Here is a 17,088-nt window from a genome sequence, read left to right on the forward strand (position 1 = left end):
GTTTGGATTGGTTTGGATTGGTTTGGATTGGTTTGGTTGGTTTGGTTTGGTTGGTTTGGATTGGTTTGGTTGGTTTGGATTGGTTGGATTGGTTTGGATTGGTTTGGATTGGTTTGGATTGGTTTGGATTGGTTTGGTTGGTTTGGATTGGTTTGGATTGGTTTGGATTGGTTGGATTGGTTTGGATTGGTTTGGATTGGTTTGGATTGGTTGGTTGGATTGGTTTGGATTGGTTTGGTTGGTTTGGATTGGTTTGGTTGGTTTGGATTGGTTTGGATTGGTTTGGTTGGTTTGGATTGGTTTGGATTGGTTTGGTTGGTTTGGTTGGTTTGGATTGGTTTGGATTGGTTGGTTTGGTTGGTTTGGATTGGTTTGGATTGGTTTGGTTGGATTTGGTTGGTTTGGATTGGTTTGGTTGGTTTGGATTGGTTTGGATTGGTTGGTTGGTTGGTTTGGATTGGTTTGGATTGGTTTGGATTGGTTTGGATTGGTTTGGTTGGTTTGGATTGGTTTGGTTGGTTTGGATTGGTTTGGATTGGTTTGGATTGGTTTGGTTGGTTTGGTTGGTTTGGTTGGTTTGGATTGGTTTGGTTGGTTTGGATTGGTTTGGATTGGTTTGGATTGGTTTGGATTGGTTTGGTTGGTTTGGATTGGTTTGGATTGGTTTGGTTGGTTTGGATTGGTTTGGATTGGTTTGGATTGGTTTGGATTGGTTTGGTTGGTTTGGATTGGTTGGATTGGTTTGGTTGGTTTGGATTGGTTTGGATTGGTTTGGGATTGGTTTGGATTGGTTTGGTTGGTTTGGATTGGTTTGGATTGGTTTGGGTTGGTTTGGATTGGTTTGGTTGGTTTGGATTGGTTTGGATTGGTTTGGATTGGTTTGGATTGGTTTGGATTGGTTTGGATTGGTTTGGATTGGTTTGGATTGGTTTGGATTGGTTTGGTTGGTTTGGATTGGTTTGGATTGGTTTGGATTGGTTTGGATTGGTTTGGATTGGTTTGGATTGGTTTGGATTGGTTTGGATTGGTTTGGATTGGTTTGGATTGGTTTGGATTGGTTTGGATTGGTTTGGTTGGTTTGGATTGGTTTGGATTGGTTTGGATTGGTTTGGATTGGTTTGTTGGTTTGGTTGGTTTGGATTGGTTTGGATTGGATTTGGATTGGTTTGGTTGGTTTGGATTGGTTTGGGATTGGTTTGGATTGGTTGGATTGGTTTGGATTGGTTTGGTTGGTTTGGATTGGTTTGGATTGGTTTGGATTGGTTTGGATTGGTTTGGATTGGTTTGGTTGGTTTGGATTGGTTTGGATTGGTTTGGATTGGTTTGGATTGGTTTGGATTGGTTGGATTGGTTTGGATTGGTTTGGATTGGTTTGGATTGGTTTGGATTGGTTTTGTTGGTTTGGATTAGTTTGGATTGGTTGGATTGGTTTGGATTGGTTTGGATTGGTTTGGATTGGTTTGGATTGGTTTGGATTGGTTTGGATTGGTTTGGATTGGTTTGGATTGGTTTGGATTGGTTTGGTTGGTTTGGATTGGTTTGGATTGGTTTGGATTGGTTTGGATTGGTTTGGATTGGTTTGGATTGGTTTGGATTGGTTTGGATTGGTTTGGATTGGTTTGGATTGGTTTGGTTGGTTTGGATTGGTTTGGATTGGTTTGGATTGGTTTGGTTGGTTTGGGATTGGTTTGGATTGGTTGGATTGGTTTGGTTGGTTTGGATTGGTTTGGGTTGGTTTGGTTTGGTTTGGATTGGTTTGGATTGGTTTGGTTGGTTTGGGATTGGTTTGGTTGGTTTGGATTGGTTTGGATTGGTTTGGATTGGTTTGGTTGGTTTGGATTGGTTTGGATTGGTTTGGATTGGATTTTGTTGGTTTGGTTGGTTTGGATTGGTTTGGATTGGTTTGGATTGGTTTGGATTGGTTTGGATTGGTTGGATTGGTTTGGTTTGGATTTGGATTGGATTTGGATTGGATTTGGATTGGATTTGGATTGGATTTGGATTGGATTTGGATTGGATTTGGTTTGGATTTGGATTGGATTTGGATTGGATTCAATCGGATTAGTCTGAATAAATAATAATAATAATCATCATTGGTTATCAGTCATTAGCCACGGCTCGAAATGATAGATGGAAGCGAATTTAAGGAATGCTCGGCTCGGTTTAGAAAAAAAGATCAACACATCAGTCGAAACAGACTCCCACCGATGAATTATTTCGCATCCTAGAAAAAGCCAGAGTGATAAAGAAGTGGAATTGTGGATAAGCGGCACGACATTTGTGATTATTATACTAAGATGCAAGGCGGCAATGAATAGAAAAAGGGCAGTGGTTTAAAAAGTTTTACTGAATTCCATGTAAGTGAACTTGTTACCCTTTTGAAGGCAAAATAACTAAACAAAGAAAATTATCTTTGAGTTCTGTGAAGTGTTTATTTAAATCATATTAATCATCATTCATGCAGTCAATGAGCTCAAACGCAATCAAATCTGTCTCAGTCTAAGCTCGATCCGCAAACCGGCCATTCATATCCAGTAATGGGATAATCAAGTTCGTCCACTATTAAATCCTGCCAGTTTACATCGCCCACCACAAAACCACGCCAAACTATCTGTGGAAAACTTAACCCCGAATAGCACTGCCGGCATCTGCCACAGCCCTCACACAGCAACTCGGTTGTGGTGTTTGAGCTTTCTTCGAAAGTTATGATTACGCGCGTCACAGGATCGAGACACTCTGAGACTAATATCAATTTTAATTAAATTTCCCCCTGGGGCCATGCTCCCTGTGCCGACCCAGTCGGACGCGGGGTGGTGTTCACATCTCACTGGCTATAAACACCTCATCCCGGGCGTAGAATACTTTGTCGAAAACTTCTCATCCGATGTCATCCGGCTGGGAAATCGGTACGGGCGGTGCTCGGATATAACCTCTATTCATTCCGGCAAACAACTTGTCAAGCGACCGACTCGAAGACAAAGTTTACCGACGATAACTATTCGACAAACATGTCTTCATCGACAGTTTGACAATTTGTACTACATGGTGCTCGAAAACAGGAACGACCTATCGGATGACCGAAGATACTTACCTTGAATTGTGGATGCAATGGACGCGCCACATGCAAAAGGGAAAAACCTTCCCAGGCAGGGCCAGGCCCAGGAAAGATATGCTAAAGAAATTGGAACTGCTACAAGAAACTAGTTTTTCTCGGATCCATGCCAACAGAACGTTGCGGTGTGTGCTCAGGCCGGAGCAATTTTCCTCCTTGATATTTTATAGCCATCATGTCTCATATATGTGCCTCAAGTTTCGTGCAGCTTCAAGCTTGGCTGGAAGGAAATGTGCCATGATGGACACCAGTCTGTAGTAAGGCAAGGAAAAACTTAAATTCTGGCTTGAACTTGGGACAAGTCGAATGAGACGAAGACGACGCAAGGCTAAATGCTATAAGACGGCGAAAGGAAGGGAATCTTGTGTGGTTACAGAAGTTGGCCAGCTTGTAAGACCTCAACTTGTACTGTTCGCCTCGTACCGGCAAGCTTACACACTCCATAAATATTTATATAGGAAAAAGTGTGTGTTCTTGTTTGCTCGGAAGAATGTCGGTACCGGATACATGGAATGTGACGAAAAGGGATCGTAGCGCTGAGGGTGTAATAAGGCTATTTGCTGCTTACATGAATGTGGACGTGCTCGAGATAGCGGCAGTACGTCAACGAGTGTGTAGAACGCAATCGAGACTGCTTCCAGTGAGGTAAACTCCATTTCAGACTGGGACGACACTCGTTCTTTGGGAGGTATTCAGTCTTGCCGACCTTGCTTTAATCGCAGCTTCTTTGCACAGATATTTGTCCTTATTCTTCGGAAGGTGAAGGTGACCCTAATTAGCAAAGTTCTAGACTGCTGGTCTCTTGCGGCCATCTGTTGACAGAGAACTTTACGGTTCACTTCATAAACAAATTGTTGTTGGCTGGAGGTGTGATTAATTGCCCTTATTATCATACGGGAAACATAAAAGGACGAGAATATGAAGTTAGGAATTTTCTTTTTTTCCTTGAACTTTGTTTTCACCATTTGCAAGGCAGTGGTGATTTCTCTCGGTGTTTTCCGTCAGATTTTGATAAATGAAGCATGCTCGAGGCAATTTTCTTTTTCTCTCCACTTTTATTTGAGCTTAATTTATCAGCAGAGCCTATGTAAAAGTTCATTACTAGGGGAACTGCTCCTTGAATTCATCTCATGGCTCCGATTGTCATCCCATCAAAAACAAAGAAGTGGAATGCAATTTGATTTGTTTCTCATTTTTGTGATTTTTTCCAGCAATGAGCCTTTAGTCTTCTAATTAACTTTATATACAATGAAGAATATATACGTATTCATATAATTACTATTCATCAACACATATAACACTTAATTTGAAGCCAGAATGGTCCAAAAAATTGATTAAAACCAATAATATAAGAAAAGATTTCATTGCTTTTGTTTGTTTCAGGTTTCAATTGAAGCTTGAAATTCTCAATTTTAGAATTTTTGAGTTTTGGAATTAAGGAATTTTTGAATTTCAGATGAATACAATATGAATAAAAATTTGAATTTTTGAATTTAAAAATTTTAGAATTTTAAATTTTTTGAATTTTTGAATTTTAAAATTTTTGAATTTTTGAATTTTTGAATTTTTAAATTTATGAATTTTTGAATTTTGAATTTTTGAATTTTTGAGTTTTTGAGTTTTAGAATTTTAGAATTTTAGAATTTTAGAATTTTAGAATTTTAGAATTTTAGAATTTTAGAATTTTAGAATTTTAGAATTTTAGAATTTTAGAATTTTAAATTTTAAATTTTAAATTTTAGAATTTTAAATTTTAAATTTTAGAAATTTTAAATTTTAGAATTTAAATTTAAATTTTAAATTTAGAATTTAAAATTTAAAATTTGAATTTAAATTTAAGAAATTTAAAATTTAAATTGAATTTAAATTTAAATTTAAATTTAAAATTTAAAATTTAAGAATTTAAAATTTAAATTTAAAATTTAAATTTAAATTTGAATTTAAATTTAAGAATTTAAATTTAAAATTTAAAATTTAAATTTAAAATTTAAATTTAGAATTTAAAATTTAAATTTAAATTTAAAATTTGAAGGTTAAATTTAAATTTAAATTTAAAATTTAAATTTAAATTTAAAATTTAAAATTTAAAATTTAAGAATTTAAATTTAAATTTAAATTTAAAATTTAAATTTAAATTTAAAATTTAAATTTAAATTTAAATTTAAATTTAAATTTAAATTTAAAATTTAAAAATTTAAATTTAAATTTAAAATTTAAATTTTAAATTTAAAATTTAAATTTAAAATTTAAATTTAAGAATTTAAATTTAAGAATTTAAAATTTAAAATTTAAATTTAAATTTAAATTTAAATTTAAAATTTAAGAGATTGAATTTAATTTAAAATTTAAATTTAAAGATTTAAATTTAAATTTAAAATTTAAATTTAAAATTTAAGAATTTAAATTTAAAATTTAAAATTTAAAATTTAAATTTAAATTTAAATTTAAATTTAAGAATTTAAAATTTAAATTTAAATTTAAAATTTAAATTTAAAATTTAAGAATTTAAAATTTAAATTTAAGAATTTAAAATTTGATTTAAATTTAAAATTTAAAATTTAAAATTTAAAATTTGAAATTGAATTTAAAATTTAGATTTAAAATTTGAGTTAAATTAAAATTAGAATTTAAATTTAAATTTAAAATTTAAATTTAAATTTAAAATTTAAAAAATTTAAATTTAAATTTAAATTTGATTTAAAATTTAAATTTAAAATTTGAAATTTAAATTTAAAATTTAAAATTTAAAATTTAAATTTAAAATTTAAATTTGAAATTTAAAATTTTAAAATTTAAATTTAAAATTTAAATTTAAATTTAAAATTGATTTAAAATTTAAATTTGAATTTTGAATTTAAAATTTAAATTTAAATTTAAATTTAAATTTAAATTTAAAATTTAAATTTAAAATTTAAATTTAAAATTTAAATTTAAATTTGAATTTAAAATTTAAAATTTAAATTTAAGAATTTAAATTTAAAATTTAAATTTTAAATTTAAATTTAAGAATTTAAATTTAAAATTTAAAATTTAAATTTAAATTTAAAATTTAGAATTTAAAATTTAAATTTAAATTTGAAATTTAAATTTAAAATTTAAATTTAAATTTAAATTTAAAATTTAAAATTTAAATTTAAGAATTTAAAATTTAAATTTAAAATTTAAAATTTAAATTTAAATTTAAAATTTAAAATTTAAATTTAAAATTTAAAATTTAAAATTTAAAATTTAAATTTAAATTTAAAATTTAAAATTTAAGAATTTAAAATTTAAATTTAAATTGAAATTTAAATTTAAAATTTAAAATTTAAAATTTAAGAATTTAAAATTTAAATTTGAAATTTAAAATTTAAGAATTTAAATTTAAAATTTAAAATTTAAATTTAAGAATTTAAATTTGAAATTTAAAGATTTAAAATTTAAATTTAAAATTTAAATTTAAATTTAAGAATTTAAAATTTAAAATTTAAAATTTAAATTTAAAATTTAAATTTAAAATTTAAATTTAAAATTTAAATTTAAAATTTAAAATTTAAATTTAAATTTAAGAATTTAAAATTTAAATTTAAATTTAAATTTAAATTTAAATTTGAAATTTAAATTTAAAATTTAAAATTTAAAATTTAAAATTTAAATTTAAATTTAAATTTAAAATTTAAAATTTAAAATTTAAATTTAAAATTTAAAATTTAAATTTAAATTTAAATTTAAATTTAAATTTAAAATTTAAATTTGAATTTAAATTTAATTTAAAATTTAAATTTGAAATTGGAATTTAAATTTAAAAATTTAAGTTAAATTTAAATTTGAAATTTAAATTTAAAATTTAAGAATTTAAATTTAAAATTTAAAATTTAAATTTAAGAATTTAAATTTAAAATTTAAATTGAATTTAAAATTTAAAAATTTAAATTTAAAATTGAAATTTAAAATTTAAATTTAAAATTTAAAATTTAAAATTTAAAATTTAAAATTTAAATTTAAAATTTAAATTTAAAATTTAAATTTAAATTTAAATTTAAATTTAAAATTTAAATTTAAATTTAAAATTTAAATTTGAATTTAAATTTAAATTTAAATTTAAATTTAAATTTAAATTTAAATTTAAAATTTAAATTTAAATTTAAATTTAAATTTAAATTTAAAATTTAAATTTAAATTTAAAATTTAAGGTTAAAATTTAAAATTTAAAATTTAAATTTAAATTTAAATTTAAATTTAAATTTAATTTAATTTAAATTTAAATTTAAATTTAAATTTAATTTAAATTTAAATTTAAATTTAAATTTAAATTTAAATTTAAAATTTAAAATTTAAATTTAAATTTAAATTTAAAATTTAAATTTGAATTTAAAATTTGAATTTAAAATTTAGGTTTAAATTTGAAATTTAAAATTTAAATTTGATTTAAAATTTAAATTTAAAATTTAAAATTTAAATTTAAATTTAAATCTAAAATTTAAATTTAAATTTAAATTTAAATTTAAAATTTAAATTTAAAATTTAAATTTTAAAATTTAAAATTTAAATTTAATTTAAAATTTAAAATTTAAATTTAAGATTGAGTTAAATTTAAATTTAAAATTTAAAATTTAAATTTAAATTTAAAATTTAAATTTAAAATTTAAATTTAAATTTAAATTTTAAAATTTAAATTTAAGAATTTAAAATTTAAAATTTAAATTTAAAATTTAAATTTAAAATTTAAAATTTAAAATTTAAATTTAAATTTAAATTTAAAATTTAAGAATTTAAAATTTAAAATTTAAAATTTAAAATTTAAGAATTTAAAATTTAAATTGAATTTAAATTTAAAATTTAAAATTTAAATTTAAAATTTAAATTTAAAATTTAAAATTTAAATTTAAATTTAAAATTTAAAATTTTAAATTTAAATTTAAATTTAAATTTAAATTTAAGAATTTAAATTTAAATTTAAAATTTAAATTTAAATTTAAATTTAAATTTAAAATTTAAATTTAAATTTAAATTTAAAATTTAAATTTAAAATTTAAGAATTTAAATTTAAATTTAAAATTTAAGAATTTAAAATTTAGAATTTAAATTTAAATTTTAAATTTAAATTTGAATTTAAATTTTAAATTTAAATTTAAATTTAAATTTAAAATTTAAATTTAAAAATTTAAGAATTTAAATTTAAACAGAATTTAAAATTTAAATTTAAAATTTAAATTTAGAAAATTTAAATTTAAGAATTTAAATTTAAATTTAAATTTAAAATTTAAATTTTAAATTTAAATTTAAAATTTAAAATTTAAATTTTAAATTTAAAATTTAAATTTAAAATTTAAGAATTTAAATTTAAATTTAAATTTAAATTTAAATTTAAAGAATTTAAATTTAAATTTAAATTTAAATTTAAATTTAAATTTAGAATTTTAAATTTTAGATTTAAAATTTTAAATTTAAATTTTAAATTTTAAATTTTAAATTTAAATTTAAAATTTAAATTTAAATTTTAAATTTAGAATTTAAATTTAAATTTTAAATTTTAAATTTTAGAATTTAAATTTAAATTTAAATTTAAAATTTTAAATTTTAAATTATAAATTTGAAATTTTAAATTTAAATTTTAAATTTTAAATTTTAAATTTTAAATTTTAAATTTTAAATTTTAAATTTTAAATTTAGAATTTAAATTTTAAATTTTAAATTTTAAATTTTAGAATTTTAAAATTTTAGAATTTTGAATTTTAAATTTTAGAATTTTAAATTTAAATTTTAAATTTTAAATTTAGAATTTTAAATTTTAAATTTTAGAATTTTAAATTTAAATTTAAATTTTAAATTTAAATTTTAAATTTTAAATTTTGAAATTTTAGAATTTAAATTTTAAATTTTAGAATTTAAATTTTAAATTTTAAATTTTAAATTTTAAATTTTAAATTTTAAATTTTAAATTTTAAATTTTAGAATTTTAAATTTTAAATTTTAAATTTTAGAATTTTAAATTTTGGAATTTTAAATTTAAATTTTAATTTTAAATTTAAATTTTAGGAATTTTAAATTTGATTTTAAATTTTAAATTTTAAATTTTGAAATTTTAGAATTTTAAATTTTAAATTTTAAATTTTAAATTTTAAATTTTTAAATTTTAAATTTTGAATTTTAGAATTTTAAATTTTAAATTTTAAATTTAAATTTTAAATTTTAAATTTTAAATTTTAGAATTTTAAATTTTAAATTTTAAATTTTAAATTTTAAATTTTAAATTTTAAATTTTAAATTTTAAATTTTAAATTTTAAATTTTGAGTTTTAGAATTTAAATTTTAAATTTTAAATTTTAGAATTTTAAGATTTTAATTTAAATTGAATTTTAAATTTTGAAATTTTAAATTTTAAATTTTAGAATTTTAAATTTAAATTTTAAATTTTTAAATTTTAGAATTTTAAATTTTGAATTTTAAATTTTAAAATTTTAAATTTTAGAATTTTAGAGATTTTAGAATTTTAGAATTTTAAATTTTAAATTTTTAAAATTTTAAATTTTAAATTTTAAATTTTAAATTTTAAATTTTGAATTTTAAATTTGGAATTTTAAGATTTTAGAATTTTAAATTTTAAATTTTAGAATTTTAGAATTTAGAATTTTAAATTTTAGAATTTTAGAATTTTAAATTTAATTTTAAATTTTAAATTTTAAATTTAAATTTAAATTTTAAATTTTAAATTTTAAATTTTAAATTTTAAATTTTAGAATTTTAAATTTTAAATTTTAAATTTTAAAATTTTAAATTTTAAATTTTAAATTTTAGAATTTTAAATTTTAAATTTTAAATTTTAAATTTTAAAGTTTAAATTTTAAATTTGAAATTTTAAATTTTAAATTTTAAATTTGGAATTTTAAATTTTAAATTTAAATTTTAAATTTAAATTTTAAATTTTAAATTTTAAAATTTTAAATTTTAAATTTTAAATTTTAGAATTTTAGAATTTTAAATTTTAAATTTTAAATTTTAAATTTTAAATTTTAAATTTTAAATTTAGAATTTTAAATTTTAGAATTTAAGAATTTAAATTTAAATTTTAAATTTAAATTTAAATTTTAAATTTTAAATTTAAATTTTAGAATTTAAATTTAAATTTAAAATTTTAAATTTTAAATTTAAATTTAAAATTTAAAATTTAAATTTAAATTTAAGAAATTTAAGAATTTAAAATTTAAATTTAAAATTTAAAATTTAAAATTTAAGAATTTAAATTTAAAATTTAAAATTTAAAAAATTTAAATTTAAATTTAAATTTAAAATTTAAATTTAAAATTTAAATTTAAATTTAAATTTAAATTTAAAATTTAAAATTTAAATTTAAAATTTAAATTTAAAATTTAAATTTAAATTTAAATTTAAATTTAAAATTTAAATTTAAGAATTTGATTTAAATTTAAATTTAAATTTAAATTTAAATTTAAAATTTAAGAATTTAAAATTTAAATTTAAATTTAAATTTAAATTTGAAATTTAAATTTAAAATTTAAATTTTAAATTTAAATTTAGAATTTTAAATTTAAATTTTTTAAATTTTAAATTTATTTTAAATTTAAATTTTAAATTTTAAATTTTAAATTTTAGAATTTTAAATTTTAAATTTTAAATTTTAAATTTTAAATTTTAGAATTTTAAATTTTAAATTTTAAATTTTAAATTTAAAATTTTAAATTCTAAATTTTAAATTTTAAATTTTAAATTTTAAATTTTAAATTTTAGACATTTAAATTTTAATTTTAAATTTTAGAATTTTAGAATTTTAAATTTTAAATTTTAGAATTTTAAATTTTAAATTTTAGAATTTTAGAATTTTAAATTTTAAATTTTAAATTTTAGAATTTAGAATTTTTAAAATTTAAATTTTAAATTTTAGAATTTTAGAATTTTAGAATTTTAAATTTTAAATTTTAAATTTTAGAATTTTAGAATTTAGAATTTTAAATTTTAAATTTTAGAATTTTAAATTTTAGAATTTTAAATTTTAAATTTTAAATTTTAAATTTTAAATTTTAAATTTTAGAATTTAGAATTTTAGAATTTTAAATTTTAGAATTTTAAATTTTAGAATTTTAGAATTTTAAATTTTAAATTTTAAATTTTAAATTTTAGAATTTTAGAATTTTAAATTTTAGAATTTTAAATTTTAAATTTTAAATTTTAAATTTTAAATTTTAGAATTTTAAATTTTAAATTTTAAATTTTAAATTTTAAATTTTAAATTTTAAATTTTAAATTTTAAATTTTAAATTTTAGAATTTTAAATTTTAAATTTTAGAATTTAGAATTTTAAATTTTAAATTTTAAATTTTAATTTTAAATTTTAGAATTTTAAATTTTAAATTTTAGAATTTTAGAATTTTAAATTTTAAATTTTAGAATTTTAAATTTTAAATTTTAAATTTTAAATTTTAAATTTTAAATTTTAGAATTTTAAATTTTAAATTTTAAATTTTAGAATTTTAAATTTTAAATTTTAGAATTTTAAATTTTAAATTTTAGAATTTTAAATTTTAGAATTTTAAATTTTAAATTTTAAATTTTAGAATTTTAAATTTTAAATTTTAGAATTTTAAATTTTAAATTTTAAATTTTAGAATTTTAAATTTTAAATTTTAAATTTTAAATTTTAAATTTTAGAATTTTAAATTTTAGAATTTTAAATTTTAAATTTTAAATTTTAAATTTTAAATTTTAGAATTTTAAATTTTAAATTTTAGAATTTTAAATTTTAGAATTTTAAATTTTAAATTTTAGAATTTTAGAATTTTAAATTTTAAATTTTAAATTTTAGAATTTTAAATTTTAGAATTTTAAATTTTAAATTTTAAATTTTAGAATTTTAAATTTTAAATTTTAAATTTTAAATTTTAAATTTTAAATTTTAGAATTTTAAATTTTAAATTTTAAATTTTAGAATTTTAAATTTTAAATTTTAAATTTTAGAATTTTAAATTTTAAATTTTAGAATTTTAGAATTTTAAATTTTAGAATTTTAAATTTTAAATTTTAAATTTTAGAATTTTAAATTTTAAATTTTAGAATTTTAGAATTTTAGAATTTTAAATTTTAGAATTTTAAATTTTAAATTTTAAATTTTAGAATTTTAAATTTTAGAATTTTAAATTTTAAATTTTAAATTTTAGAATTTTAGAATTTTAAATTTTAGAATTTTAAATTTTAAATTTTAGAATTTTAAATTTTAAATTTTAGAATTTTAAATTTTAGAATTTTAAATTTTAAATTTTAAATTTTAGAATTTTAAATTTTAAATTTTAAATTTTAAATTTTAGAATTTTAAATTTTAAATTTTAGAATTTTAAATTTTAGAATTTTAGAATTTTAAATTTAAATTTTAAATTTTAGAATTTTAGAATTTTAAATTTTAGAATTTTAGAATTTTAGAATTTTAAATTTTAGAATTTTAAATTTTAAATTTTAGAATTTTAGAATTTTAAATTTTAAATTTTAAATTTTAGAATTTTAAATTTTAAATTTTAGAATTTTAGAATTTTAAATTTTAAATTTTAAATTTTAGAATTTTAGAATTTTAGAATTTTAAATTTTAGAATTTTAAATTTTAGAATTTTAGAATTTTAGAATTTTAGAATTTTAAATTTTAGAATTTTAGAATTTTAGAATTTTAGAATTTTAGAATTTTAGAATTTTAGAATTTTAGAATTTTAAATTTTAGAATTTTAGAATTTTAGAATTTTAGAATTTTAGAATTTTAGAATTTTAGAATTTTAGAATTTTAGAATTTTAGAATTTTAGAATTTTAGAATTTTAGAATTTTAGAATTTTAGAATTTTAGAATTTTAGAATTTTAGAATTTTAGAGTTTTAGAATCTTAGAATTTTAGAATTTTACAATTTTAGAACTTTTGAAATTTTTGAATTTTTGAATTTTAGAATTTTTGAATTTTAGAATTTTAGAATTTTAGACTTTTAGAATTCGAATATTTTTAATTTTGATTACTTTTAAAAATATGAATTTTGAATTTTATATTTTAAAAATTCTGAGTTTTAAATGTTTTGAGTTTTAAATATTGTGAATTTTGAATATTTTTAATTTCGAATATTTTGAACTTTGAATATTCTGAATTTAGAAAATTTTGAGTTTTAAATATTTTAAATTTAGAATTTTGGATATTTTGAATTTTGAATATTTAGAATTTTTTATATTTTAAATTATGAATATTAAGATTTTTTTGTTAGTGATTCGATTATCTGGAGCGAAAAAAAATCGATACTCCGGATAATCGAGACCGACCTGTATTTAGAATGTTGAATATTTTGAGTTTTGAATATTTTGAATATTTTAGTTTTTGACTACACCCTATTCTGTTCTTACACGGATTTTTTTTTACACGGCCGTGTAAAAAAATACCATACATTGTTTTTGCAAAGTTGCTCCATTTCGCATGATTCGTCAAGATTTTCAAAGTTTGAACTGAAAACTTTTTTTACACGGAACGCATCCCTCGTGTTAAAAAAAAATCGGGTGTATTTTGAATTTTAAATTTTAAATTTTGAAATTAGAATTTTCCATTTTCCATTTTCCATTTTCCATTTTCCATTTTCCATTTTCCATTTTCCATTTTCCATTTTCCATTTTCCATTTTCCATTTTCCATTTTCCATTTTCCATTTTCCATTTTCCGTTTTATATTTTCCTTTCAATTTTTTTAAATTTTTGTTTTCATCTTTTGCTTCTTGTTTTCTATTTTCCCTTTTCATTGTCCACTTTCCAGTTTTCACATTTTTTTTTCGCATTTCGATTTTCTCTTCGTCTTTCACTTATTTGAAGAGTTGTGAAATAACATAAAGCTACTGTTTCGAATTACATTTACTACGGCGGTAAATTACTAGAAGTATGGAGATCAAAACATTAACAGGATTGTCCTGCAATACTCTCCCAAATGATTTTATCACACGGAACGAAACACAAACAATCATGAATATCGATGTCGATTGCGGTTTCTAATAGTGAACCTCAGTTGAGCAATGAAAACACAAGGGCTAATGAGTCCATATCAATTTCGCCAATTGTAAGGGAAAACGATTCTGTTCGTTTGATAAATAATGAATGGTGTTACTCACCCCGCACACACTGTAAATTGGATCTATTAAGGGCACCTACGTGAGCCGGTCGTTCCCATATTTGCTATTTCTGTTTACCGCACAGGGATGTTTCATATTGAATTAATTCATAATCAATAAATATACAATCCAACGGCAAGGCGGCGATGGCGGGGGTACGGTCCATAATTGCAATGTGGCCCTCCTCGATGGATCCCACCCGGAGTGGGTAATAATTTTGGCACTGATTGCTGCACGGGACGTGTTTGTGACAAGTGGTCTCCAAAGGGACACCGCCCTCTCTCTAAAGCCACATCTAAGGTTGCAGCAACGGGAGGCCAACCAACACCACCCAGATGACAGGCGGCTCGTAAACCGCACACATTTTGCTCCCGATCCGCATGGGCACATAATGTCCATGGAGGGAGACGCCAATTAAGTTAGAGTGAGGGCAAATTTTGACACGCAGCGTGTTTATAGTGGCAAACTTTTTCATAAGCTTAATCGAATTATTGCGGCTGCTGGCCATCGTTCGCTTGTGCGAACAGTCCGGTCCGGTAGAGCGTGTGCGGGTCGTAATTGATTTAATTACGTGTATATGGAAGACCAGGATTCTTCGCACCTTTTCAGTGTTCCCATGAAAATCTGCGATTTCTCAAATTAAACAAGCTTGAAAGATAGATTTATATTTTTTATCACGATAACCCAGGATAAGTAAAAAGTAATATTTTGCAATTCGAAATGTGCATCCTAGAGTTCATCCAGAGGTAGACAAAATCTGAAAATTCAAATGTTGAACCTGTCATGCCGTGACACTTGTTTTTTGGTACACAAGAGCCGGATTACAGTCTGCCAGGCGATAAAGGAAAAGAGTAGACGGGGGTAGAATAACAAACCATCTCGGTGATTGGCATACAATGGGGAATTCTAAAAACAGCTTCTGCTCCTGCTGTGTTTGCATATGAAATAGAGAAGACCCCGAATATTTTGGTTCCCTTCGATTCTAGTTTTGGTCCAGGGAGGTTATTGCATATACAATTATCAAGTTGGTCAGTCAGACTGGCAAAAGCTTCAAGAAAGGGCACATCACAGTATGGAACTGACAGAAATCGAAATATTCAAATGCGTTGGATCCTGTGTTGTATTGTTCAAAAGAGTTCATTTTGAAAACCATTGTTATTCCATGAAATATGATCAACACTGGTGGCTTTTTGCAAAGATTCATAAACAAATTCAAAAGAAGTTATAATTTTATGCGTGGAAGAAACATCATTGTTGAAGGATTCAAACCTCAATAATTACCAATCTCGATCATATTGTATAAAACTTCATTATTAGTCCCACTTGTCATAAGGAAAGTTAGTGCTACTGCGTTTAATTCCATTACTTTAGTAAAGATTTTCCACTGATCGAGCTTTAATTTTTTTCTATTTAAAAATATAAATAGCATCGATTTCCATGAAAATGATGCTACCATTGTTAGGACTTTAGTAAAGATTTTACTCTGATTGAGCTTTAATTTTTTTCTATTTAAAAGTATAAATAGCATCGATTTCCATGAAAATGATTCTACCATTGTTAGGTTTCTTTAACAATGTCTCTTTCCTTTTCTCTCTTAATCCACAGGTAAATCTGATTGCTTCATATCTCCATCGACATCGGTTGTTAAATATTTCAGCAAACATTCCCACCGTAAGCCGATAGGGACGTCGTGCTATTCCAACAAATAAATTAGACCAATGTAATCCTGCCTTTCCTGGTTCAGCATTTCTATTCCCACTTGAAAAGAAAAAAACAAACCGGAAATGGAAATACGAACAACCAACCACAAGGTAAGACATTATGTTTTGTTCTTCAAGCCATGGAGCGAAGAAGCCACGATTGCGGATGGTGAATATTATTTACCTACATTTCCTTGGTCGGTATTGGGTGGGGAAATATCCCACTTTGGCGAAACATTTCGGTAAACATTTTGCCACTGCCGAAGAAATATTAAAAATGAAAATCAACACAGAAGCCCAAACCACCATCGGTGGAAGAAAAAAATGAATGCAATCATGAAGCATGGATGGGATTGTGGCCTCGCAGTATTCACACCGTTTTCTTGGCACCGTACCAAAACCATGTCGCACGCGCGCGGTTACACCCAGTTAAGTCGGCAGCTTTCCGGCAATCGCGCGGAACAAGCGGCGGTACGGAATGAAACAAAAATATTTGCGGGAAATAGCTTTTGCTGTTAACGGGCGGAAAGCGTATTGTGGGAGGCTAATTTCTATGCCTTCGGTGGCGTCAACACCTGTCTGTGAGACGAGTGGAGGGAGGGCATTATGTCTGGCAGATGAAATAAGATGTCCCAAGATGTTATTGCGACGTACAAAGTCGTTTGTGGCGCATCTGATGGGCCTCAGTGGGACATGAAGATTGGATGAAAAAATAAAATGAATTGTCATTGGTATTTAGACTTAGAGGTAAAAAGCTCGTGAGTTGTCTTCTACAGCTATTTCTGTCCAAGGAAAATTTAATGGAGACGCATGGTAGCATAAATAAATACTGATAATCTTTATTGTTAGTATAAATGTCTTACAGTTGATTAACCGCGGTAGTTTTTTTAATGCATTGGAACTCTTGGAAGGAGGTGAATTTGTTAAAAACGGTTTGAAGATTAATTATTCCGGGAAGCTTCTTCGATTAAACTGGTCTGCTCATAATCGCATCTCTAATGATAAGATTAGTTTCACAGAAATTCTTTAGTAATTTAAAATTGCGTAGAATCGATGTTATAGTTTTTTTTTTCTTAGCCCTCCTAAAATTCTTCCAGAAATCGCTACCGAACATGTGAGCACATGATAAGCTCTAACAGTTTTTAACACTGTTTTCAATTTTTGCTTGA

General features: G+C 21.5%; 1 protein-coding gene across 1 annotated transcript in view; it reads left to right on the plus strand.

The window, feature by feature from the left end:
• Positions 1-16,877, plus strand: part of LOC134227381 (uncharacterized) — an 831,489-nt gene extending 814,612 nt beyond the window's left edge. Inside the window, exon 4 of the mRNA XM_062708800.1 lies at positions 15,825-16,877. Coding sequence (XP_062564784.1) covers positions 15,825-15,928 — 104 coding nt within the window. The 3' untranslated portion in view covers positions 15,929-16,877. The remainder of the gene's footprint in view (positions 1-15,824) is intronic.
• The last annotated feature ends 211 nt before the right edge of the window (positions 16,878-17,088 follow it).

Source organism: Armigeres subalbatus, chromosome 3, assembly GCF_024139115.2.
Source record: "Armigeres subalbatus isolate Guangzhou_Male chromosome 3, GZ_Asu_2, whole genome shotgun sequence".
NCBI lineage: Eukaryota > Metazoa > Arthropoda > Insecta > Diptera > Culicidae > Armigeres > Armigeres subalbatus.